Source organism: Manis javanica, chromosome X (assembly GCF_040802235.1).
Source record: "Manis javanica isolate MJ-LG chromosome X, MJ_LKY, whole genome shotgun sequence".
NCBI lineage: Eukaryota > Metazoa > Chordata > Mammalia > Pholidota > Manidae > Manis > Manis javanica.
Window position 1 is genome coordinate 88,441,173 of NC_133174.1, and position 27,772 is coordinate 88,468,944.

Here is a 27,772-nt window from a genome sequence, read left to right on the forward strand (position 1 = left end):
AAAAAAACAAAACAACAACAAAAAAACCTGAAGGTATCTGTCTTGTTTCTCTCTATTGTGAATGCTATGTTATTGGTAGCATACATACTACCTGTAGAAGAGAAGCTAATAGTGGCCTTTGCATAATTTTGTTGGCAATATTAATTCTAATTGGAGATAAATACGAAGGGTTTCAAGTGGGGCCTAAGCACAGAACATCCTCTGAGAAAAATGTGATGCCTCTGATCCAGGGGAATTTACATTCTTACTGAAGAGAGAGTATTGGCAGATAAGAAACACTTAGAGAACAATGTAAGAAAGTCAGATGCTTAAATGATGCAGGACAGATTATAAATTTCTTAGGAACTAAGAGAAAGAAGAGCTAAAAACTGTAATTATGGTGCCAACCCCAGAATGTTTACCCATGTTTAATGATTGAATAAAAGAATGGATCAGGAAAACTTGAAAGTCCTACAGGTATTATCAGTAGAATGACCTTTCTACCATAAATTGGAGAATAGTTGATAAAATGTAAGGCTATAAAAGGAAATACTATGTTAGGAATTACATAATATAATTAAAACATCCCAAGACGTGATTCTGAAGGGTGAAGAATGAAGGTCTGTTTAAAAGTATAGAATGTAAATATTAGGTGATTAGTGAAGTCAGAAGAATTCTGCTTCCTAGGATGGAATTAGAACTTGTTCCATTATCTATACCTTGGTGTGGATATACCGGCCTACAAAAATGGCAGTTTTGTATGGTTCAACCATTAAATTCAAAATTCCCTCGAGACATTAATTAGTAGAAATATATATATATTCCAATAGTCATTTAATATATGTGAGTATGCCATAACAAAACAGAAAATACATTAATGTTAAAATTTGTATCACATTTATTCACTGGCCTAATATGATCAGCATTAACAAAATACCTTAACTATTTGTGGTGCTGAAGTGTTCTGAGCACAGTAAAGTACTTACAAAATCATTGAAGAAATGTTAGTCAGCATGATACATTTTGAATAACAGAAGGATATCTCCCCATTCTGTCCATTTATTATTGAGGACTTGATGTAGTTTATTCTTAGCTGACTAATAATTAGACCATTAGATAGTAACATGTTTGTTTACTTCTCCCAGTATTTAGTCTTACTTTGCATGATGCACTATGCTAGGCTCAGTGAGAAGTACTAAAAGGACTCTTGACCTTGAAGAAGGTGACATGAATATAATTTCCTTGATAAAATGATTGCAAAGGATTTAATCAGGTTGACTCTAAGTGAAAGTTTTTAATGACTTGTTTCAAATAGGTTTTAGTTTATTCTAAAATAAAAGAATTATTTATAAACCTTGCAAAGTCAAAGTTACATGTGATAATGAATACTAAAATAAAACAAGGAGATTCTTTAGATCACAGAAGAGCCACTAATCAGAAAGTCAAAGCCATTTATTATATCCAGGTTAGTGAATATATGGTATGCTTAAATAAGACTTATTGCAAAACTGAGATGCAGTTTTTTAAAGTCCAGGTTATTCCTTGGCAAGTGTTTAAATCCTTAAACTATTCATAATATTGTATCTTGCCCTCAAATTTGTATTAGAAAATTCAGCAGGTGTGTAGAACAGATCTTAGGGGGAGGGGGAAATGGTGGTGTTCCTACCTAATATTTAAACTTTTGACTACACATAGTATGAGATCATGAGTCCTAAAATGATTGGGATCAAACACTGGATTCTCTGTTTATGGTGGAAAATTTGAAAATACTATTTTTGTCAGAAGAGGATTCATGTAGAAAATGAACTCTGTTGATGTATGGTAAGATAAGCAAAAAAAAATTTTTTTTCCCAACTTTGCTTGTTGCTCTAGTACTACTCATTAGTGTTTGCTCACTTTTTTCTTTCTGAGATCATACCCTTTATTAGGAAGCAATATTCTACTAATGGAGAAAAGAAAATGAGCAGTTTATAATTATGTAAAAAAGACATAGTTTTTCTATTTCTGAAAAGTAATAGAACTTTTTCCCCCTAAATGAATAAAATCTCAAATAAAATTAGAGTTCCTGTACCTCGCTACTCATTAAAGGATGACACTACTAAAAATTTGCAAAGAGGAAACTGTAGAAATGCAATAAAACAAGGTTATCTTGGCAAAATTGAGATTTCTCTCTGTCATGCTAAAAAATGTAGCTGAGAATTGGTCTTTGCAAGATCAATGAGGGATTTGCTGCATAAAATGTGACTTGCATATTTAAAGAAGTGATTTAAATCATAGCTTATACCCCGCATTACGGAGAGAAAAATGTAAATGTAACACAGATGCACCACTCATTGTCCATCTATGTAGAGCAATGTCCACATGTTTACCAAAAGGACCCTGGTGCCTTTTAATCCCCAGAGGCAACAATAAGGCTGGTCTCTGAAGTTTATAAAAGCTATTACATTTTGTGTCCACCATAGAGACTGTGACTATTCTTTATATTTAGGATAGCCCCTGTAGTCTCCTATTAATTTGTATTACTTTAGTGCATTCTATCTTAAAAACCTCTTGATTTGTGTTCAGGATATTAGTCATATTCATTAGTTTCTAATTACATTCTGTAACTTGTGGTACTTTTGGGACTTCAAATGTAATTGAAGGTTTTAATTTTAACTCATAGAATCAAGGAATGATATGGTGACATCAGTATTCTAAGAAGAAAAAAAAATCCCCCTGGAGGCATTTGTGAGATGGATTTGAAAGCAGGGAGCCCAGTTGCAGTCATCTGTTAGGTGATGCGAGCTTCAGGAAAGTGGCAACTACTGTGGAAAGGGAAAGATGGATGCTAAAAGGCACTTTGAAAAATAACAATTGATGAGGATTGGTGACTGGCTGAATGTGGTTAATAAAAAGGATAAAGAGTAAGAACTAACTCTGTGGTTTTAAGCAATGACAGTTGAAAAAATGGTGGTACCACTGGGGAAAGCAGAATAATCAGAAATAGATGTTGGTTTCTGGGGAAAAGTGGTAGCTCAGGTTTGGATATGCTGCCTCTGAGGACATGAAACACCAGTTGGATGTGTTTAGCTGGTATGTGAGAAGAGAAGACTATTCCTCAGACAAGAGGTTGGGGCTTGGATATACAGATTTGGGAATCTTTGGCTTACATGTAATAACGAAAGCCTTGATTTAAAAGCAGTGCTTTGTGATAATGAGTTTATAGAGAAAAGAAGAAAGGGTATGGAGAATGCTTCCATACAGAGGGTGGAAGGAAGCACAAAAGGCTGCAAATGGAATAGAGAAAGAACATATATTGCTTTATAGAATGAAAGAGATTTGTATTTGGACCTGAAGCAGCATTATAGTATTGGCCTCAAATAATTTTTCCATATATCAAGTAGTCATTTCTTTTCAAATAAAAAATAAATCTTCACAGATATCACAATGAAGGTATCTAGACATTTTATATTATATACTGTGGATCTAAAGTTAACCATAATTATTTTTATGATTTGATTGAATTATAATAAATACAAATATCCCTGCTGTAGCTGAGAGTCATTCCTGAAGATTCCTATCAAAAATATATGCCATGTACTGTGCCTTCCTTTCTAAATATTACCTTTATATGCAGAAACTTATCAGAAATAGGCAGCTGTTTTGGCCCCATGCTGCTGCAGTTTCCCTGTAGCAAACTTTCTAATACCATCAACTCAAGTTTTTTAAGTCACAAACACTATTTACAAAGAATTTTCACAACTCATTTGTATCTTTATGACCACCCTATGAGACCACTAAGGCAGGCGGTATTATTTCTGTTGTATAGGGTAAGAAAGCAGAAGCTTAAAGAGGTTTAAGTGTCTTATCCAAAGTCATGTAGAAAGTGTGGGACACAGGTCTTCTGATTCCAAGACCAGCCTTCTTTTTGTTGTTACTGTGTTGTCCCATGGTTATCAGACATTCCCTGAAGATTCTTGGATGTGAACCTTTAGAATTTCATCAAAGCAGATTTTAAAGGTACATAGTGAATTTTCTCTGTTTTACTGAGTAGAAATCCGCTAAGCAAAGTCTACACATTAGGTCAAAGATCTAAAGTGACTGTTTACTGCATTCTTTTGGACACATTTGAGGCATATTAATTCTTTCAGACTTTTTGAGTAAGTTACTCTTGAAAAGGTTCTTTTGGTAGCCTCCAGAGACCCAGAAGAGTTCATTGGCTTATAAAACATACGTGGATTGCACTCAGGAAATAGTTCATTCATCTCTTAACATCTGAATGTACTGTTTTATTTTTTTTTTACTGTTACATATTCATGTCTGAAAACTGACCATTTACAATAAATATGGTAAGTACACAGCATGTATATATTTAAGAATAATTCACTGTTACTCTATGATACTTTATGAAAATGTTTTTTTAAAAGAAAAGAAAAAGAAAAGGCTTTGAAGTTTATACTGCCATGTTAAGAATATCCCAATGTATCTGTGTAACTTATGAATCCAATGTATCAATAACTAAAAACCATTTGTACAGTAACACTCCATTCTCATTTTTAAAGAACTACCAGTTATTTTTATACTATCTTCTTGGAAAATGTGGGAAACAAAATTGTTCAAGATGTTTATGTGAATGTCATTCCATGAACCAAAACACAGTTTTTGTCACTCTGCATTCCCCCAGAGAGATGTAATGAAATACTGCTCTGCTAAAATCTGATTTTCACCTCATGCTAATCATACCCTCGTCCATAGACTTATGCTCCCTTCTAAACATAACCCTCCATCAAAACAAGAAACAAAATAAAAACATCCTCCAAGAAAGAAAATTACAAAAGTATAAAAACAATACAAAAACCAAGAAGGAAATATGTTTATTTACTAGAAAATAGGAGACAAATGCTGATGACTCTACCATTGAAAATGAGTCCTATTCTACAACTTGGCCTCAAAGTTCCTTGGCCTTGATTCCATGAGCATGAATTTTTCTCTCAAGTTCAGCTTCCTCATAAGCATGTAAGCAATAGACTTTGTCATCAGGTAGAACTTGAGTACCTCCAGGATCCCAAGCTTTGAAATGTACCTTTCTATCCACAGCCATCCTCATGCAGCTAGTGCCTCCTGAGCCTGTCCATTGACATCATCATGACTTCACTTTTGCCCTCCCTTATTCTCTGTCTTTCCTTCTAAGCTGTTAGTTCCTCTCTAGCTGCATTTGCCACTTAACCTGACGCATGCATTTCAAGCACACACTGTCTAGCATGGTGGAATCCCCACACTTTTCTTCAAGCCCACCCTCTGTGGCCTTCTATCCAGTCACCTTGCTATTCCATTTGCCCTGTTCCAGTTCCAAGTCCTGCAGAGAAAACAGTCACACAGTCTACCTGATGAGATCCACTATCCCATGATTTCTAATCTTAGGGTCTTAATGAAATCAGGATAGCTTTCCATTTAAGTCTAATCCTCTCTTTTTTCCCCACAATAGCAATTCTGAACTGTGTTTGTTCCCCTTAAGGCCCTGAGTCCATCCTTCATTACACCCAGATCATCTTTTCTCATTCTTGACCAAAAATGGAAACTATCCCTTTGATTTACATTCACGTGTCTGAAGGAATAGGTTAACCCTCATCCCCTTTATAAATGTTCTTCCTACTCACTCTTTAGTGTGTTACAGTCTGATACTTTAATCAAATTATACATCTGTGGATGTACTTGTTTTGTTATTTTCTTTTTATTCCATTTTGTTGCTGACTAGCATTACATTTTATTTACTACTATAATTTATCTCTTTGTTGATGGACAGTTGAAATATTTCCATTTTTTAATGAATAAACCTATTAATATCATTAATATATACATATTTTTCTGGACATGTTCTCATTCCTCTTGATTAAGCATCCAGGAGGGGAATTCCTGGGACATATGGTAGTAATGTGTTTAACTTGACTTCAGCCCACCAAACTGTTCCAAAGTGAAGTTCCTCTGTATACAACAATCATCAATATATGATAATTTCAAGAGCTGATGTGATACTTTCTACTTACCAGTCTAGTATTTCTAATTTTATCCAAACTAGTGGGTGAAAAGCAATCTCTCATTGTTATTGTAATTTCATTTCCCTGGTGACTAAAGATGTTAGGTGTTTCTTATGTGTGTTTAGACCTTTCCTATTTCTTTTGCAAAGTGTCTTTTCAGAACTTTTCCCCCATTTTTTTAGTTTGTCTTCTTGTTACTGATTTGTAGAGGATATTTATGTATATCCTGGATCCTACTGAATTACTTGTTTCTAAGTCGATAATCAGTTGAATATACCTCTGTGCGTGTGTTTTGGACTCAAATATTTTCTTGATTACTGTAGGTTTATTGTTGGTCTTGAAATCTGTATTGTAAGTTTTCCAACTTTGTTCTTTTGCAAGATTATTTTAGCCATCTGGTCTTCTTCCTACTGTATAGAAGTGGACTTAGAGCCAGACATGAGGGTCCTAGATTGTATATCATGAAGTTAGGTCTAGAACTGTTCCCTCTGAGGTCAGTCACATTTGATGGCAGTTATAAATTATTTTAATATTAAATTTAGATTCCTAACTTAAAACTGAGACTTGTTGGAAGCTGTACCCTGGTCTCAATCCTATGATGTTAAATTAAGGGATGAACCACTTGGATGTTTAGGATTAAATTTTAAAAGAGATCATTCTTCTCTTTTAAACTGTCTCTCTCCAAATCTGCAAGCCAGACTGGCTTCCTGTTCCATCAGGGAAATGTGAAGTGTTTGAGAAAATCCCTTCACTAAAGAGTACATCTTCCTTGGCCAATGCAGTCTGATTATGTTTACCCATATGACTCATCTTGGTAACATATGGGGAAGCCATAGATGTGAGTTCCAAAGACAGTCAGGGCCAGTGAGGTGTATGTATCATCCTGAACCAAGGAGGAGATGTACTTATTTCAACCTCCCTACATTATAAGCTCCATGAGGAAAGGGGCTGTGCTTAGCTCTTCTCAGGCCCTTGCCCTTTGCTATTACAAGGCTGTGCCATTAACAGACACTAAATAACTATGTGCTAAATTAAGAACTTAACTTACCAGGTTCAGCTCATACTTCCCATACTTGTAAATGCTGCTTAACTAAAACTTGCCTTTACTTACTCCCAAGAGGCAGTAGAGCAGCTTGGTAAGCACACAGACTAGACTACATAACTTCAAACACTAGATATGGACTCTCAGGAAATTATTGAATCTCTCTTTGCCTCAGATTTCTCATATATAAATAGGGATAATAGGATATAATCTTATAGGCTGGTTATGAGAATGAATTGAGTGTGTGTTATTGGATGTGTAACTTACCAACTTCCTGAAATGTACTGGGGTATCATTATGAAGCCCATGTTAACTATAAATAAATCACTTATATAGGGTACTTCTGTAATCTTATAATATGTTTTGAGCTAAACACAAATACCAGCGATGTAATATATGGCATGATGATTATAGTAAACAGTGTTATATTATATATTTGAAAGTTGCTAAGAGGGTAAATTTTTTAATTCTCGTCACACACAAAAAATATTTGTAACTGTGTAAGGTGATGGATGTTGACTAAACTTAATTCATAATATATACATATATCAAATCATCATGTGGTACACCTAAAACTAATACAATATTATGTGCCAATTATATCTCAATTAAAAAAATAGAACACAGATGAGCAAACTTTTTCTGTCAAGAGCCAGATATTAAATATTTTAGGCTTTGTGGCCCATGTAAAATCCCTGTCACAAGGACTCAGCTCTGCTGCTATAGGGCAAAAGCAGCCATAGGCAATATGTAAATGGCCATGTTCCAATAAAACCTTACTTATGGACACTGAGATTTGAATTTCATATAATTTTCATGTATCAAGAATATTATTCTTTCACTTCTTTTTCAACCACTTATACATGTAAAGAGCATTCTTAGCTTACAGGCTATGTGAAAATAAGCAACAAGTCAGACTTGGCCTGTGGGCAGTAGTTTAACAATCTCTAATTTAGAATAGCCAAACAATTCAAATGTATATATATATATTTGAGAACATACAATATGCAAGATATTATCTCATGGTACTTGTATTCATGACCAGTTTCACTTTCCTTTCCTTATTTTGAAAATGATCAATGAGGCATCTGAAAAATTTGAAGGGTCTTTGACCAGATTGTGTGTGTATAATGTGCTTATCTATATTTTTGCAAGAATATATAAAAGTCAACCCACAGACCAGTGGAACAGAAAAGAGAGTCCAGATATTGACCAAATCATATATAGTCAATTAATATACGATAAAGGAGCCAAGGACATACAATGGGGAAACGACAGCCTCTTTAACAGCTGGTGCTGGCAAAACTCGACAGTTACATATAAGAGAATGAAACTGCATCATTGTTTAACCCCATACATAAAAGTAAATTTGAAATGGATCAAAGACCTGAATATAAGTCATGAAACCATCAAACTCTTAGAAGAAAACATAGGCAAAAATCTCTTGGATATAAACATGAGCAACTTCTTCATGAACATATCTCCCTGGGCAAGGGAAACAAAAGCAAAAATGAACAAGTGGGACTATGTCTAGCTGAAAAGCTGTACAGCAAAGGACATCAATAGAACAAAAAGGCATCCTACAGTATGGGAGAATATATTCATAAATGACAGATCCAATAAGGGGTTGACATCCAAAATATATAAAGAGCCCCTACACCTCAACAAAAAAAAGCAAATAATCCAATTAAAAAATGGGCAGAGGAGCTGAACAGACAGTTCTCCAAAGAAGAAATTCAGATGGCCAACAGACACATGAAAAGATGCTCCACATTGCTAATCATCAGAGAAATGCAAATTAAAACCACAATGAGATATCACCTCACACCAGTAAAGATCGCCACCATCCAAAAGACAAAGAACAACCAATGTTGGCGAGGTTGTGGAGAAAGGGGAACCCTCCTACACTGCTGGTGGGAATGTAAATTAGTTCAACCATTGTGGAAAGCAGTATGGAGGTTCCTCAAAATTCTCAAAATAGAAATACCATTTGACCCAGGAATTCCACTTCTAGGAATTTACCCTAAAAATACAGCAGTCCAGTTTGAAAAAGACATATGCACCCCTATGTTTATTGCAGCCCTATTTATAATAGCCAAGAAATGGAAGCAACCTAAGTGTCCATCAGTAGATGAATGGATAAAGAAGATGTGGTACATATGCACAATGGAATATTATTCAGCCATAAGAAGAAAACAAATCCTACCATTTGCAACAGCATGGATGGAGCTAGAGGGTATTATGCTCCATGAAGTAAGCCAGGCGGGGAAAGACAAGTATCAAATGATTTCACTCATCTGTGGAGTATAAGAACAAAGAAGAAACTGAAGGAGCAAAACAGCAGCAGACTCACAGAACCCAAGAATGGACTAACAATTACCAAAGGGAAAGGGACTGGGGACGATGGGTGGGAAGGGAGGGATAAGCAGGGGGCAGAGGGGAAGAAAGGGGGCACTATGATTAGCATGTATAATGTGTGTGTGGAGTACGGGGACGGCTGTACAACACAGAGAAGACAAGTAGTGATTCTACAGCATCTTACTATGCTGATGGACAGTGACTGTAATGGGGTATGTGGGGGGGACTTTGGGGGAGTCTAGTACACATAAGGTTCCTCATGTAATCATAGATTAATGACACCAAAAAAAAAAAGAATACTTTAAAGTCTCTGGGCTTTTTATTCATCTTTATTTTTGCCTAATGTTTTCCCACCTGTTTAGATGAATGAAAAATGTAAGCAGCTTTCCTTTTCCTGACTTTCAAGACTAGTTGCTATTTAAATTGCACAGAATTATCTGGAGCCCTTCCTTGTGTATTTGATGAGTCCCTTTTTGTGGGGGTGAAGGGACTTTTCAGGAATATATTTTAATAGATTGGGAATTCTGAAAACATAGTTCAGATATTTATTTAGGTCTTATGGAGGAAGACAGATTTGAAACAACCTTTGTGTCTCAAAGGTAGTTTATTTATAATCTAAGGCATATCCAGTAATTTTTTGGGGGGATAGGTGTCGCTTCAAAGAATTTCTCTGTATACGTAAAAAGGTCATTCCCTTCTTTGTAGCTATCAGATCATCATAAGTCCCAATATTCTACCCCCTTATGAAATGCATAATGAGCATGTGAGTGATATAGGGGGTACCATTTAAATTAGGGAGTTTCTTCTCATTTAGAAAGAGATTATCAAAACAAAATAAATTACATAGTCAAGATCATACTGTATATAAACTTTCATATGATGGTCTTTTTCAGATTATGTGAAAGAAATTACAAGTATTTTTTCTGTTATTACAAAGTTTTAATGAGTTTCATTATACTAAAGTTTTTGCTTTATCATTCCCTTATCACTGGTCATCTAGATTGTCATTTGTGTGTCACTTTAAATAAAACCATATGATTTTACCTGTCTAAAATTCCTGGTTTCTCTTTCAGGCTTTTTCTTGAAGACAGTTACTATAACTTGTATATTACTGTGTCAGAAGTCATGAATATTTGTAAGCCTCTTAACATTCTAATTCCTTTTTAGAAAAGTTGAAATTTCTTTTTTTTCCTGTTAACATCATATTGGACTCTCAGTAGTACAAGGTAGTCTACACCTTAAAAACCATGTTTGCTAATTGGATGAATGAGAGAAATGGTGTCTCAGTTCAAACAAAATTTATTAAGCATTTTACTGTATGGCAGATAAGTATTTGAAGCTGAGAATTAGAAGATATTTTTTAAAGTCTCACTCTGCTTTCAAAGAACTAAAATTCTTTTGAGAGAAATAGCCACTTAAGCAGTTAGAATGCAGTGAAAAATATCCTAGAAGAATCAAAATGGGAACATTGAGAATGGAGTTACTACAACTAGAAGAGGCCTGAAGAGCTTCATAGAGAAATTGACCTCAAGAAGACTGGGAGTTCCAGAAAAACAGAGTAAAGTGGTAATTACTGGGGGAAAATGGAGAGATAGTAGTCAAAGGGTACAAACTTCCAATTTTAAGATAAACAAGTTCTGGGGATCAAATGTAGAGTATGGCAATTATAGCTAATAATACTGTATCATAAACTTGAATGTTGCTAAGCAGGTAGATCTTAAATCTTTCCACCAAAAAAAAAAAAGAAATGGTAATAATGTGATAGGATGCCATGGTGGTAATCATTTTGCAATTTATAAATGTATCAAATCACATTGTATACTTCAATTTACACAATGTTATGTGTCGATTATATCTCAATAAAGCTGAGGGAAAAACAAAAACAACTAAGAGCTTATTAACATTAGCTCTTTTTTTTTTCCAATAAGGAGGGTAAATATATTTTTTTTAAATCAGCTAAAAGAAAGCACGTGCCTCTGGGGAGTGGAGAATAGGGGGCAGAAGACAGCAAGTGCTGTTTTTGTAACCAGACTTACAGAATGATTTGACTGTTTAAACTATGTGCATGGATAACTTTCATAAAAATAAAAACTATGCTTAAACTATGTTTAAAACTTCCACAAAGAAATAATTAAAAGTGTTACATTCTAAAAGAAAAAGGAGGAGGAGAAGGAGGAAGAACAAGGATAACAATAAAAATAACAGGAGTTGATCAGGCCACGATAGCAGGAAGACATTCCAGACCGAGGAAATGTGAAGCAAAAGAGGGAGACCTAAAAGAGCAGTTCTGTGTGGCATTTCAGGAGACTTGAGTAAGCGTGAGAGAATAGCCTTGAATAAAAATCAGATAGGGAGTTGGAAGTCATGTGCTGAAGGGTCTTAAATGTACTGATCCGTAGATGACAGGAGCATGAAAAGAACTATCATGTATCTAGTTCTATAATGTGCTAGTTTCTGTGATAACATACCCTGGTATGCATTATTTCAGGTAATCATCGTGACAACCTTATGAGGTTAAAATTGTTTTCCCCATTTCACAGAACAGGAAACTAAGGTTCACAAACGTTAAGTAACTTGCCCAGAATCACACAGTAAGCAGTGGAGGAAGAATTCTAAATAGGTATGTCTGACTCAAAGGCCATGTTTTTCTACCATAACATAGCATACCACTGCAATACTAAAAGATCTTAAGCCTTGGGGTGGCAAAATTACGTTTCAGATTTCAAAGGATAAGTCTGGTATCACGTGGTACCAGGTTTTATGATGTTTTTATTGACTAATTTGGACATGTGCTTCTGGGAGGACTATTTGGTAGGACATACTGTTCATTCAGATTCCAGTTCAGGTTCAACTGACATTCATTCAGCACTTACTATGTGCGGGGCACTCTGCTTGGTATGTTTTACCACATTACCTAAATTAATATTAATTGTGGTTAAACACAACTTTCTAAATATTGAAACATGTTTTGTAATGTTTGGCTACTTTGAGCTACTAGAAAAACTGTTCTGGAAGAACACATGTTATGTCCGGGGCTAAATTAATTTTGTCAGCAAGTATTAGCAGCATGACATGTGGTGGTATGTCATGGTTGGAATTTCCTATGATCACACCTTTAAAAATGTATTCTGCAACTTTTAAATTCATACTAAAATAGTGCTTTTGAATTTGGTGGGAGATTGATAGACCTACATAATGAATGTTAATTTCTAGTTGTCCTAAATTAAAAGTAATGACCGTTTGGGTGAATTTGTCTTTTATTTTTTTCCTGAAGTGTAGTTGACATACAGTATTACATTAGTTTCAGGTGTGCAACATACTGATTTGACAATTATATACATTGCAAATTGTTCACACAGTTAATGTAGTGACCATCCGTCTCCATACAAAGTTTGTACAGTATTATTGACTATATTCCTTGTGCTGTACTTTTCATCCCCATGACTTACTTGTTTTATAACTGGAAGTTTGTACCTCTTTATCTTATTTGAGTTTTCTTGTCCATTACTGGCTCCATTAAAAAATATCCAAATCCTTAACATGTTGGCAAAAAATTTGTGTAAAAGGCCCATAATTGTTACCTTCATTTAGAATACTAAAGAGTAAAGATTGTAGTGGCAAATATAACTTGCTGACTAACTGGAGGGATGATGATGGACCTTTTGAAATTGATGGAAAGCTAGATTCATTTAATAAAAAAATTGATAGGGAGAGTTTCTAGAAGCACTTTATCACATCCAGGGCAGCGACAGAAATACTGACTTGGGAACTAAAGCAAATGTGTTCAGCATCCCGATCCACTGATATACTCAGGAGTGGTAATTATATTGTTCCACTCTGATTAACCAAATACAGGTAAGCATTGCTGTAGGCCTTAAAAGAACATTTCACTGATAAGAAACTCAGCAATTAATTGCAATGACCATTCAAAGAAACAAAACCAACAGTGAAAGCTAGAAATGTATATACCGTAAAAGAAGGCTGAAGAGCTACAACAGGAAGAATACTTGCTTACTGTGAAAACCTCAAATGGAGCCAGACCAAAGTATAGAACGTACATTGTCTTGTATTGTCTAAACCACCCTTAACCCTTCCCCTTGCATCAGTGTTATTGTACCATTTATGTGCACTCTGAAGGAAAAAACAATCAAGTCTTTCAATTTTCTCTTTGGGGGAAATTCAGGCACATATTTTCATGGCTGTGTACTTTAAAAGTCTACAGCTCTTTTATTTAGTATACTACCCTCACCTCCAAATGCAATTAGCTGTGTGACTGTTACTGGCAACATTTGTTTCAGGAGAAGTAGAAGAGCAAGACTTTTGGGTAAATACCTTAATAGGAATATCCATAGTACCTGTGCAAGTGTAGAGTAACTCACAGTAAAGCAGAGTAAAGAGGAAAAAAGGGAATAAATTACAAGCATAGCCCGGAGGAAAATGACCTTAACCAACATCTAGAAATGTTTGTACTTGGAATGAGTCAGGGATACAGGAATTATTACCTAGACTTATACAGCCAGTAAACTAACTGTAGGCTAAATTATATTGTAGCAATATAATAAAACAATGTAACTATTCTGAAGTGGGATCAGTATGCAAATGCCTTCCTGCTTCATGTGCCCAGTTCAGATGTCTTGTGGCTCCAGATCCACATATCCAGCCACCTATTTACAATCTCAGCTTGGATTGTTCTTGCAATTGAAAATTAGCAGGCCCAAAAATAGACCCTTGATCTTTCCCCACAAATCTCACCAACAGACATCTCTTTTTCCATTGTTTATGCCAGAAACCTGGGAATAATTCTTAACAATCTCCTCTTCCTTGCCTCTCACATTTAATTTACTCCAAACCCAGTCAACTCTACTGTAAAGTATGTACTGCAACCATCTTTAGTCACCCTAATTCAAGCCACCGTCTTCTATCTAGGCCATTATAATTGTTTCCTAACTCTTCTTCCCTTGTCCATTCATGACCCTCTCCTTCCATTTTCCATATAGCTGCCAGTTATTTATTTTTTTTAACAATCAGCATTTCCTTCTTATGCACTCATTGAGTTCAGCTGGTCTTGGTTGGCCTTGCTCATGCTTTTTCAAGTTGATTGTGTTCCACATGTCCCTCATCCTTCTCCTTGCACAAGCAACCTAGCATGCCAGTAACTTTCTCATAATGATGACAGAGCTGCAGGGAGCAGGTAGAAATATGCAAGGCCTCTTGAAGCTCTGGCTCATACCTGACACACCATCACCTTGCTTTTTAAAGTTCAGTTCTCAGAGCTAACATTTTTTTTTTTTTGGTGACAGCAGTGTGATAATAGCGCCTACTCCAGCTTGTCCTAAGGAGTAGGTGAGAAAGTATTAAGGAAAGGATCACAGAGGAGGAGGATTCATTCAGTAGGGCTCTAAGCTTTGGTGATAGCTCTCCTCAATGTATAGGAGAGAGAAGAAGAAATACAAAAGCAGAAAGGGAGAAAAATGTATTTAACAAAAAAAGTTGAAGAAAGGGGAGAAAAGTACCTTGTTTGAAATTGTGTATCACTGACCCAGAGTTATCTTTTTTTAAAGTGTAAATAGACTCATCCTCTCCTGCATAAAGCACTTCAGTGCTTTCCCATTACCCTTAGGATGGAACCTCAACTCCTTATCATCATGGCCTAGAAGGCTCCACCTCCCTCTAGAACTTCATCTCCTCTTGTAATCCACTGTTTGCTTATTAGGCAAAAATACCTACGGTATAATAGATTTATGAGATGATAATGCCCAGATAAAGCTCTGTTTCATTTGCGAAGTGATTTCAGTGGTGAGAAACTTAGAAAATTATTACAATTCTATCCTCCTGTTGCTTTATTTTGCATTGCCAATGTCTTATCTGTGGGTAAACAATAATCCTATTAGTAGCCACAGTCATTTAATGAATAAGAAAAATGTAACCATGAGCTTTTTCAACCCTTTCAAGCATCTTTTATCTGACCTATAACCCTATTACCAAACAGAGGAACTGCTAACCTAGACAGCACTAAGACGCAAATGGACTCTAATGACTCCACGCATTCTGACCTCAGCACTGACACTGATCTCAAGACAGTCAGCATTATTTGGGTGAAAGTTGATGGCTTTGTATATGTATATACCTGTAGACTTCATGCAGCAGACATTTTCCAGAAAAACCTGGTCAAGTGCAAGAGTAACTATGCCAAGCATATAATCTCATTAATAATAAGTTCAGGAACTCAGTTCATGGAAAATCTGGCCACAATCAAAAAATACACTCAAGAAGACTGACATTCTTTTAATATAGCATTATATCTTTATGACGACAGTATCTTACACGTATTTAATTCTTGCTGAGTAGCATGTGGAAGAAAGTTTTCAAATGGTTTATCAATCCATATAATCTTTCCACACCTTATTAAGCATATAATATACCAGGAGTAGGGGCATGTTAGTAAAGTTGCCATTAAGTGATTGCTCAGATAAAAGCATTTGTGAATGTTTATTCAAGAAGCAGATGGTTGTCTTGGTATGAAATAACCAGTCCTCATTTCTCACACCTGATTTATCAGAGCTTTGGCAATATTGAATATAGTTAGGTTTTTTTAAATTTTTTTTTTAATTAAGGTATAGTTGATATACAATATTATATTGGTTTCTGATGTACAACATAATGATTTGACAGTTATATGCATTACTAAGTGTTCACCACAATAAGTGTAGTTACCATCTGTCATCATACAAAGATATTGCAATATTATTGACTATATTTCCTATTCTGTACTTTCATCCCTGTGGCAAATTTATTTTATAATTGGATGTTTGTACCTCTTTATCTCCTTCACCCATTTCACCTAGTCCCCTCCCCACCTCCTGTATGGCAACCACCAGTCTGTTCTCTGTGCTTTTGAGTCTATTTCTGTTTTGTTTGTTCATTTGTTTTTTAGATTCCACATGTATAGTTTTCTACATGTTTTTTCTTTGTGATTTTTGAACAATATTATTATAGCTCAAGTTTAAACACACATATAAACATATACACAAAATTTCAAATTTACAAATCTGTGATTTCATAATTCTTAAATAAAGATGTTGTCCTTTCTAGCCATAGTCAACAAGTGTACATTTTCCAGAGCCCTTATTTTTCCATAATTTTATATACTTTAAGCCCTCCTATGTAATATTAAGTAACAGCCTCCTTTTACAAGTTTCCCTTTTGCCACTAGTGTTCAAATTCCGAGGTGAAAGAAGAATGCATTACATAGATTTGACAAGTGACAGCATTACTCTAGGATTGTCATAGAGGATTTATCAGCATATGAAGGTTTTGGCAAACTTCTTTGTTGAGGAGAATACCATTCCAGACATTTACATAAAATATCCAGGGGAGAATAATTCAGTATAGCCCAACCTCAAATCAGTAAAGACTTGACTTGACCGATTAAAATTATTCCAGTTTAAGATGTCATGAGTGAGGGATCTTTTATTTCAAGGAGAACAAATGAGCTTTAAAAAAAATTCTGCATGGTGAGAACAAACTATCCCAACAAGACTATATCCAGCTTGGCTTAGAAAAGCTTCAGCTTGCATATGTCCTTCCCAATCCTGGCCTTGAGCTAAGACTGACAACAAGAGTAGGAGATTTCAGTTTGTTTTTTAGCCTTTGATTTAAAAATTCACACATACTATTTGCTGCAGGCAGAAAAGCAGTTGCAGAGGAGACAGCAGGTAAAAGAACTGGGATTCTTTATAGGCAGCTTTTTGACTGTCCGTTGCTGGGGGTTTGCTGGTCAGGGTACAGCGCTTTATCACAAATCATTATTCAGAGGGTTTCAAGCTTTCTTTCCCTTTTAATTCCCCTGTCCTTTAGCCGTACCTCCCATAGTTATTAGTGTTTTTGTTTCTTTTCTTTTTGATAGAAGCCTCCACTTCTTTATTAAAAAAAAAAAAAGAAGAATTCAGATTGAGGTTTCCAGGCCAACTTCTTGTACAAATGTGTAAACCCAGACATTGAAATATGCTTCATGAAGTTTTTAGAGTTAAACATTTATATGGTTTGTAAAGCAGTTTTCATGTTTTCTTAAGGAACTTCTGCTATCAGCATCAGTTCAGGCCATATTATGAATCCAATTTAGAAAAACTGCATATTATTCCCAAGGGCACACGTTAGAGGGGCAAGTGATGGCCCTTGGTCAACACATGTTGGGGTCATATATTTTTAAATTTCATTTAGTAAGGATTCAAGTTAAATTGTGTTTTCTGTTAAGGTGACTTTTATCAAATTTTTTTCCTCCCATGAATGAGTCATTTTCTAAGATTTTTTTTTTAATCAAATTTTCTTATTTGGGTGCCATTTGCCACTTATTTTCTTTAAAGGCTTAAGAAGCCCACAGTGATAATCTTTAATTATTGTTATTATATAAACACATTTGCTTCATCTCCTTGTACAGCCTTCATATAAAATGAAACTATCAACTTATAAATGCACTCGAGAAAGAATACAACTGTGACTATTGTTCAGGTTGCTTGTAATATCCTTTTCTTTTTTATGTATGCTTTCTGGATGAGTCACTTTAATGCGGTGCCGCTCAGCTGTTAGTAATTCTTCAACTAAATATATTCAGTTAAAGAAAATTACAGGGTACTTATAATCATGTTTGGGCCTATTCACATACAGACTTGCAAGGATAAATTTTTACTTGGTCTTTCTTAGAGCAGAGAGGTAAGAAGTGCTTGGTTACTTTGTCAACGGGTAAAATTAATAGAAATATTTAATTCAGAGAAAAAAATTCCTTGAGTTCCTGGAAAAGTTTTTACATTTACATAAAATTACACATTCTGCACATGGTCTAGAGAATATCACCAGCGTACTGTGATTTCTTTCCCCTTAAATGCATAGTATTTCTCTTATGTACTATGTAATTGAAGAGTCTTTCCATCAGGCCACTCTAGTATATTTGCTTGAAGCCAGGAAAAAAGTATATGTATATTTTTCAACTGAAGTAAGTAGATAAATAATACTTGTGGGCAAAGTTTCTCCTTATGTATAACTCAGAGAATATACTGAGCTTAAAAGGTTATTTATGGAGTACAAGGAAGAAAGCTATAATAAAGAACCCAATGGCTATAATTTAATTTTTAGTGCTATAATTCAGATTCAGTAATTCAGTAGCAGATGTAAAAAATGAAATGGAAGAAAAAAATTAAAGTGCCACCAGACTGACTAATCAGTCATTGAAAATGCCTGTAGTGGGAATTTACTCAGATAGAAAATATTTGCACTGTCATTAAAGATTCCCTAATTTATATTAGTGAACTAATATAATGACAGGCACAGAAATATACTCTGAAGCTGAGTCTATGCAGGAGATAAGCATTTCTAACACACTCTGGTATTTAAATGTTCTTAAAACTCCAGGTATCCCACCACTCCCCTCACCTCCAGTAAAAGTTTCTGTCTCTCTGTTTCTCCACACATACACACACCCTCAAGAAATACTAGAAGTAATGTAGACCAAGACTTAATTAAACAATTAAATAAGCAACATTGACTCACAACTCTTAAGATTGAATTAAATGTATTCAAGGCAAATAGGCAGGTAAGCACATGTTAATTCTTTTCTAACACTTAAAAAAAAATCTGTTATCTTTTAGACAAGTCTACAAAGCCCAAATAACTAACTTTTAAATGTCTCCAGAGAAATACAGACTACTACACAGGTTTTAATTCCCAGAAATATTCTTTAAATTTGGACCTTGCTAATACCTCTAACAAATTGGCTGTTCATTAGTCTAACTGTCACTGGTTCCCAGACCAAAAATTCCATGTACCCTGCAAAACCTCCAAATAGAAGCCACAATCTAAGTTTAGTTCTCTTGATTAGAAAGAAGAGCAATATTAAATTAAATCAGGCCATGTTGAGGTAGCAGGTAGGGGGAATGACTGCTTTTTATTGTTCAGATTACATCTAAATTGTTTAATTCTTAGTGGCATGTATACAGTAGGAATTTGCTGGAAGGTACAGGAGGAGGAGAGTGAAAAAGGAAATAAATATCTATAGGATTACCTATTTGTACCAGGTATAATTATAGAAACTTTATATTTATCAAATCATTTAACTTGAATGACTTCCCTTTAAGGAAGGTATTAATTTTCATTTTGCAAATCAGTAAATGAAGATCCAGAGAGATTAAATAACTGGCTCAAGGTAACCCAGCCAGTAGTTGTTGTGGCAGAGATTAGAACCTTGATCAAGCTGACTCCCAAGACAATGCCTGTCCCTAAATATAAGTGATATGTCCTTGTGCCAGTGGGTACAGATTTTATATCAACTTGCTGGCCTTCCAGGTATTAGAGACACTGTTTTACATTTACAACTTCCTTAGAAGACATCATTTGGTTGATATCATACCACCTGCTTGAGAGTATTACACACCTCAGAGTTTTTGTGAGGAGTAAATGAGTTAATACAGAAAACTACGTAGAATAACATATAATACTCAGCAAATGTTACTTATTATTTATGAGCTTAAGTAATGAGTAACCTTTATACCTTAGGAGGACTAGTTATAGGAACGAGTATGTTAAGCCTGGGCAGATTAAGAAAATATGAGTGACACCTTTCCTGTAAAATAGTCACTAGACTTGATCAGTGTGGCTACAAGGCAAAATAAGAACTAATGAGCACAAAGAGTTCATGTAGGCTGATTTTGATTATAAGAAAACAAAATATTTTTATTATTGTATCAACTGCCAAAAAGGGAATAAGCAATTTAGGATATAGTGAATCCTCTGTTCTGGATCTAGTTTATGTACCACCTAGATTCACTGAGCACCCCTTCTCATGTCACCCCTTCCCTCCAGCCTGGGCCACTTGTCCTGCTACCCAGCCAGAGCAGGAGGTTAACATCACTTGAAACAGAATTTCAGTAGTGAGAGAATAAGAAATACGAAGGAGCCAACAGGTGAACTGCTCACCCTCTCTAACCAACTCTTGAAAATTTCGGTTGTTTTGTTTTTTTATCTGTTGACCAAGTCTGACTACTTGACTAGTGGGGCCCAGTGCAAAATGAAAGTGCAGGGCCCGTTTAAGTAATTAATAAGAGTTTCAAAATGGCGACAACAAAAGCATTAAACAAAGTACAGGGCCCTTCTAGACACGTGGCCCCGTGTGACTGCACAGGTCACATGCCCATGAAGTTGGTGCCAGTGGAAACAACCTGAGACGCTAAGTGTCCAGCTGTAAAGAAAGCTGTGACCAGTTCAGTAACTTATTCTCCTGTATTTGCTTTCTTCCCTTGTCCCACATGCTTGATTCCCTGGGATTACACCCCACCATCACCCCCAATAATTGTGGCCTTAATAAGCAAGCTTCTTAGGGTTTTTTTTCTAGGAACATAGACTATGACACTGTATACCCTGAGTTTTTAGAACTGGGGAGTCTAGTCCAAATCCCCATCAATGTTACTTCTAACTCTAAGATATCACAATTCCACCAATTTTAGAATATATGCGTTATGTAATGGTATTGTTCTTTTACTTTGACCATGTATTTGCATGTGGGCCAGAATCCTTGGATTATTACATCTTAGGTATTCTCTTTTGTTCAAGTGTACCATTAATAATTCATCAGAGGGGAAGAGTAGAAATGCCTAATAAAAAAAGGGAAAGGTGTCCTTTACTTCTTTTCCTTATCCCAGTTCCTCATTTCCCATTTGTCTAGCATCTCTGCAGCCCTGCTTCCTCTGCCTGTTATTAGACACACTTTGCTTCCTGCTCCCTTCCCATACTCACATAATAATTGATATGATAACTTTCAATCATTATGATAACTTCTACATGCATATTTGGTTGCAGAAGTTGGCAGAAATTTAAATCAGAACCAAAACTTTTTGCATTATACACATTGATTCAACAAACATTTATTGAGTACCAGGTGTGGTAAGTACTGAGGGAAAAGCAAAGAATTAGATACAGACCTTATCATTAAGTCACTTGAGGTTTTATAGCAGAAACTTTGTGTTTATGTACATGAAACAAAAAAATTCTCATTCAAGTGGAAGGCAATATGTGGAAGATTACTTAAAAGTGTCTTTACATGGTAGAGAATTTGCTAGAGTTCTGGAGGGATTTATAGGGGATTTAGGATTTGACATCAGAAGCTGAGGAAGACAAATGTCTGGAAAATACTTTTATTCAGAATTCAACTTTTGGGTAAAAAGCAATCTCACTGGATTAAAAGTATTGTCTCTTGTTATATGAGACAACTAGAATTATGTTTACATAGCAACTTGATTAGGCCATTTCTATATGGAACAGTCAAATGAATCCTCCTCCTCCTCCTCTTTTTAGTACTGGAATTATTATTGTTTTTCATAGGAGGATCACTATTGTGTCCTAATCCTGGGCTTTGGGCACATTTTGTTAACTGCAGAAAGTTATCATGAATTTATTTCTTCTTTATAACCTAAATGACATAAACAACTTTTCAGTTTCATACCTTTAGTTTTTCAACCAACTGGAGAAAGGAGAACCTTTTTGAATAATTATCAAGAATCTCCTGGAAAAACCCAACTGAAAAAACTTAAAGTCAGAGAGAATGATTTCCTCCATAGCAAATGCATCCTTTAAATAAAACAAGTCATGATCGTTGAGCCATTAGCAAAATTTTGGCAAGACTAAACTCTCTTAGATTTCTCCAATAAAGAATAATTTCCAATCTTGTCACATCTATACAAATGGAACTCAATTAGACAGTTACTTGAACAGTTACAGATTAATAGAAAAAAATATATAATTTGTCTTTAATGTTGGTGTTTGATTTTCCTCTTGAACTTCCAATGTATATTTAAGGCAATTACTCCTTGTTGAGTTATAAAAGTGTACATGTTCAATGTGATGAATTTGTATCAGAAGAGTTTGGCTGAAATTTGCCATTGGGGTTGATTTTGTCACTCTTGAATTTTTTACTGTAATTCTGATATGCCTCTGAATGAGACCAGTATTTACTTAAAAAAAAGAATTGTAATATTATTCTATTTCTGTTCCTTAAATGAAAAGAGCAGTGTTTCAGAGTACTGAGTTTAAGAACCAGTGTCACAGGTTACCTATCAAATTCTGATACTTACCTTGTATTTTCAACTACAGCCCTGCCAAATGCCATTGATATTGATAGAAGTGTTTTCATACATAATTGGCTGTCATGCAGTAATAGAGTATCTATAAAATAGTATAAGCTTAAGAAAAAAGCACCTCTGTGAAAAGAAGGCATCATAAGAGTTGGGAAAAGTGTTCATATATTTAGGAGCAGTTTGAATACAATACTTAAAATTATTGGCTGTCAATGAGGAGAGAAAAAGAAAAGTGCAGAGAATGTTAGGGGTAATTAAAGCAAATAATAATAGTGTTTGAGGGTATATTGAAGCTTTGTGGGTGTGTATGTGCATTTGTGTTCTCTGGGGTTTGCTCTGAATTCCTTTTATGTATCAACAGCAATTTTTAACATCTCTGTTAGCATGAAAAGCACTAAAGGCAGTAACTTTTACTGTAGATGTTGGTTTATAAAAATAAGGATATTTCAACAAAGGAAAAATATTTGATCCTTTTATATAATTTAACCTTAAATCATTTATATAACCAAGAACATGCATTAATAAAATAAGATCTCTTTGAACCTTAGTTTCTCTTCAATCTTCAAATTAGATTTTAAAGAATGAAATATTAGAAATTCCACCAGTTAATTTAAATAGAAATGGATTCATTTGAACTAATGGCTGAATAAAATGGTGACATTCCCATATTAAGCATGATGATTTGGTATATTACACATTTTCACTTACTTCATGGAGAGTAGAATTTTTATGAGTGGTAATTCAGAAAACTCTTGAGTTGACTTCATGAAACTATCTTCCACATTAAAAAAAAAATTGATATTGTTTTCTTTTAGTTGTTTTGTGAAATACATGGTAAAATATTCTAAACTCTTTGTACACTGTTCTTCAGTTTCAGCTGAAATTCTCAAGAGTAACCTTGAAGCAATGGAACAACAAGTCATTAATCTGGAACGTGACATCAAGAAATTCCCCCAAACAGAAAATCAACATGATAAGTTTGTGGCAAAGATGACAATATCCTTTATTTAAACATTTTGTTAGTTTCTGTGTGTGTGTGTGTGTGTGTGTGTGTGTGTGTGTGTGTATTTACTGTGTGTTTAGTTCGAAATTTACCAGTGTGTTCACAGTGGATGAATATGTGTATAGGCTGTTATTATATTAACAGCATAAATTTTGGTTCATGATGTTTTAAACCAGGTAGAGTTAGCAAGGGAACAATGAGATAAGAAAAAAATGCCATTTCTCAAAGAATTTCATTTGAAGGCCAATAAGATATGCAAGATAAGTCTTATGAGGTTTGATTAGACCCAAAACAGAACAAAAGAACCTCCTGTATAACCAGTTGCTTAAAGGAAATGATCAACAAAAGATTATTCTTTTTGTCAGAGACTTTTTCTCTTTGTGTGTGTGCAGGTATTTTCCAATGGCATGCATGCATTTTCAAGGACAATCAGATGACTAATATCAATAGACTAAAGGATCGAGAAGGGTTAAATGGATGTATGGGTGGATGGATAGATGAGTTGATCAGTAGATTATTTATTTAAATAAATTTTAGTAGCTATCTATATAACATTAAGCACTTCCTGCTAAATACATGTTTTTAAATCCCTATTGTATATGCAGTATATTCATATAAAGGATAAAATATATGTTAGAAGAACTTGAGAAATAGTATTTAGCTTGAACTGTTTAATGTTAAATCTGGTATCTAAAGATAAACAACATTAGAGTTGATTTTTTTTCTCCATTTTGGTTTTCAAAAGTTAAAGCCATATCCTCCTCCTGGTTTAAATAAATATCTTGAACTGCAGATTGATTCACCATTTTATATCTCTAGAGGGAATGAATACTGTAAATTCTTTATCTGATAATAAGTAAATTCCTTCAACAACTATGTGGCAGTCACCTTGTTTCAAGGTTAAATCTATTGCCTTTTTCTTCTCTGACATGCTTTCTTTCCTGTCCAACTTGGAAGCTATGGTACTAAATTTGAATTACTTGAGAAATGGCAATTTAGATTTATGTGAAAAATGTTTTTTGAGTCTCAGTCTTTTGGCTCATGAGTTAATACTATATTTTGTGTGGCCCTTTAGTGATGCTGAGGACTTTCATAATAGGAATATTGGAAACATAATTTTTGGGTGATTGGAGGCAGGAAATCCTCAAACATAACCTTGAATTACATAATACCCACATTGGGATACTTAATATGAAGATTTAACTTGATTGATGATTAGATTTTTCTTTCAAATATATTGTCCTTTAATTGGAAACACCACCCACATTTTTCAACTTTTGATTTTGGTTCTTGCCTCATATATGTTGAATTTAATTCCTGATCCCCTTGCTCCTTTTAACATTTTATTCGACAGCTGGCTTATGGCCACAGAGCAGCTTGCCACATTGAGGAGTCTTTGTTGCTCATTTAGAAAAAGAAAAGTAATTTCAAACCCTCATGAACTTGGCCTGGACTCTTTATTTCTCTCTTTATGCAGGTAATTAAGTACTTTAAAAGACAAATCCAGTGCCTTTTGTATCTGTAAGTTATAGATGAATGGTTATTCTTCATTTTAAGTGCGCTAAAGTGTGACTGTCTACAAGGGGATTTGAAAACTTTATTAAAATGGAGCTGTTACTTTGCATATCATATTTTAAAAAAATAAAACAAAATAAAATATACAGCAATTTATTTAGGGAAAAGGTTAGACTATTGAGTTGAGTTGGTTGAAAACTCCTAATTCATGAATTACAATGACAGAGTTGTTACTTAAATTATTCTTGCTTTGGAAGACTCACTGGGCACCCACTGAGAGTTTCAATCTTCTAGAAAATGAAAAAATGCATGCTCATCATATGCATGTATTTTATATAAATTCTGATGCCTACTGAATATTTTTTACTCTTCTGGCAGTTACAAAAGAGAAGGATATTTTATTATGGGATACTTGATTCTGTTTTAAAATTAAAACCATGATTCTATTTCTAGTATAGGATTCTTTGACTGGATGATCTTTCCGATATTTCTGTCCCCTGCCAATAACTTGTTTGCTTCAGATCACTGGCCCTATAAATTGAATATCTATAGGCACAAGTATGGAAGTAGTTTCACTTGAAAGTAACCCTACCAACTTAAACAGTAATGTCTAAAGACAGTCAATTCAAACACTAAATACCAATGCCATGCCTCTGGCTTTCAGAACATCAGGGCTGTAGTTAGCAGCAGTGGTGGCCAGAGAGCAACTGAATATGCAGGTTGAATCTTCAACAGATCTCCAGGTTGGCTAAGTCCTATAGCACCTTATGTTCACACTTAATTTTTCACAATATTGATTGAACACTTATAATATACTAGGTATTACCAGGCCATGAAAATACAACAGTGCACAAGATAGAAAACTTGACCTCATGCTGCTTACAGTCTTGGCATTTACATGCTTCCCTGTCTTTTTGTCCCCATGGCCAAGATCATGTCTGCTGTGTTAATTTCTGTATGTGCATTACAATGCACACCATCTAACAACATGCAGGCACTCTCAGTAAGTATGTGTCAAATCAAAGAATATTAAGCTGGAGACAGTGGATAGCAGCTAATACATTCCTACTTTTACTTAGCACTTCCAAATGATTATTGTTAAACAGTGGTAGGCTGTGCTTACAGTTATAAAACTTTTCTTCATATAAATCTTATCAGGAACTCAAGTAACATTGAATCACCTTTTTAGAGCAGCATGTGAAGTTTAGTCAGTTTTAGATGGGAAATCCATACCTTTTTAAAGTAGATGTCCAGATGATGGGGGAGGCCAGGGTAGAAAATGAAACCTCTCTTATGAGTGAAGGGGACGAGGCTGTTCCCTGCCTCCTGAAGAACAGCCAATGGCTTTAGAACGAAGCTCATCACCTCTGTCTTTAGTCTCCCTTTCTCTCTACCCAAAATTGGTTGCTTGCTCTAACTCAAAACAAAAAAAAAGATGGAAAGAGTAAAATAAGCAAAACATTATATGACTACAAAACAAGGAGAAAGGGGGGATTATTATAAATAATAGGAGGGAGTTCTAGGATTAAAAGGAATGATCTATAGTGGATATAATAGTACTATATATATTGAAATGTACATTGTAAAAAATCTAGATAACTATATGGGGAAGTTATTGCTATTACCCTGATTTTTTTTAAAAGCAAACTTCTTAGTATTTTTCATACTAATGTGCTCATCATAATAGTACTTCAAGTTTTTAGTTCAGTTGTACAGTGAATTGAAATAAAATCTATATTCTTTTTTAGTACATTATAAAAATGATAATATTCAGTCTCACTTATTGAATGTTTACTATGTATCAGTGCCAAATTTTGCATACTTGAGCTTTTAAAATTTATCCATTTATTAAATGGGTTTTTTCAAGTTTTCCATATCTGATAACAATATTGACCACAGTTTTCCCTGTGTCACTGTAGTAAGCTTGAGATGTGGCAGATTAACTTCAACAACTCGTAAAGTTATTTGCCATAGCCCCATGGTTTTAAATTCATTCATTTCAATGGGTCATCTCTTTTTATCTTTTAAGGTTACCATGAGTTCTGTAGTCTGTGTTTGGCATCTATTGCAAATATTGATAGGGTAACATTCAGAATCACTTCTGGTTTCAAAGCTTTGAAAAATAACACATGCTTCAGAGAGGTGAGAGGGTACAGTGAACATGGACTGCTTGCCATTCCTCAGGCCTCTTCCCTTTGACTTGACATTAGAGGTGCACTCCAGTTTTTGCTGCTTTTGTCTTTTTGGCCTGAGTGTGACTGTGAAAGAGTTCTTTTAAATCAAAGCATCACTTTTCCTTATAGCTCCTTGCTTTTTCTGACAGGAAAGAAGACCATTCTCAAAAGAGGGCTTCTTAGACTTTTAAATATGTGTGGTGATCCGTTCTCAACATCTTAAACTGTCTAAAAAGCACATTAACCACAATGTTGACCTTACTGCTTATATCCTGTTGACAAATTTCTGTCCACGTTTACTCACACAGATTTTGTCAATGGCAGGGCTGTCTGTTGCCCAACATCAGCTTGGCTTTTTGATTGACTGCTGGCTAAATCATTTCACCACCTGGAGGACAGGGAGTAACTGAGCAGCAGGGACACCATTAACACACTGACAAGAAGAACTGACAGAATGTTAATGACATTAACACCCTGTCAACTAACTGTCAACACCTGGGATTCCCTCACCGTAGGAGGGAGAGTCATTTGAAGTGATTAAAAATCAAGTTACTGAGGAAGCACACTAT

General features: G+C 34.9%; 1 protein-coding gene across 6 annotated transcripts in view; it reads left to right on the forward strand.

The window, feature by feature from the left end:
* DIAPH2 (diaphanous related formin 2) overlaps positions 1-27,772 on the forward strand; it is a 943,365-nt gene that overhangs the window by 593,370 nt on the left and 322,223 nt on the right. For all 6 annotated transcript variants that reach the window (XM_073227594.1, XM_073227595.1, XM_073227592.1 and 3 more), the window contains one exon: positions 23,383-23,507. In XM_073227594.1, coding sequence (XP_073083695.1) covers positions 23,383-23,507 — 125 coding nt within the window. The remainder of the gene's footprint in view (positions 1-23,382; positions 23,508-27,772) is intronic.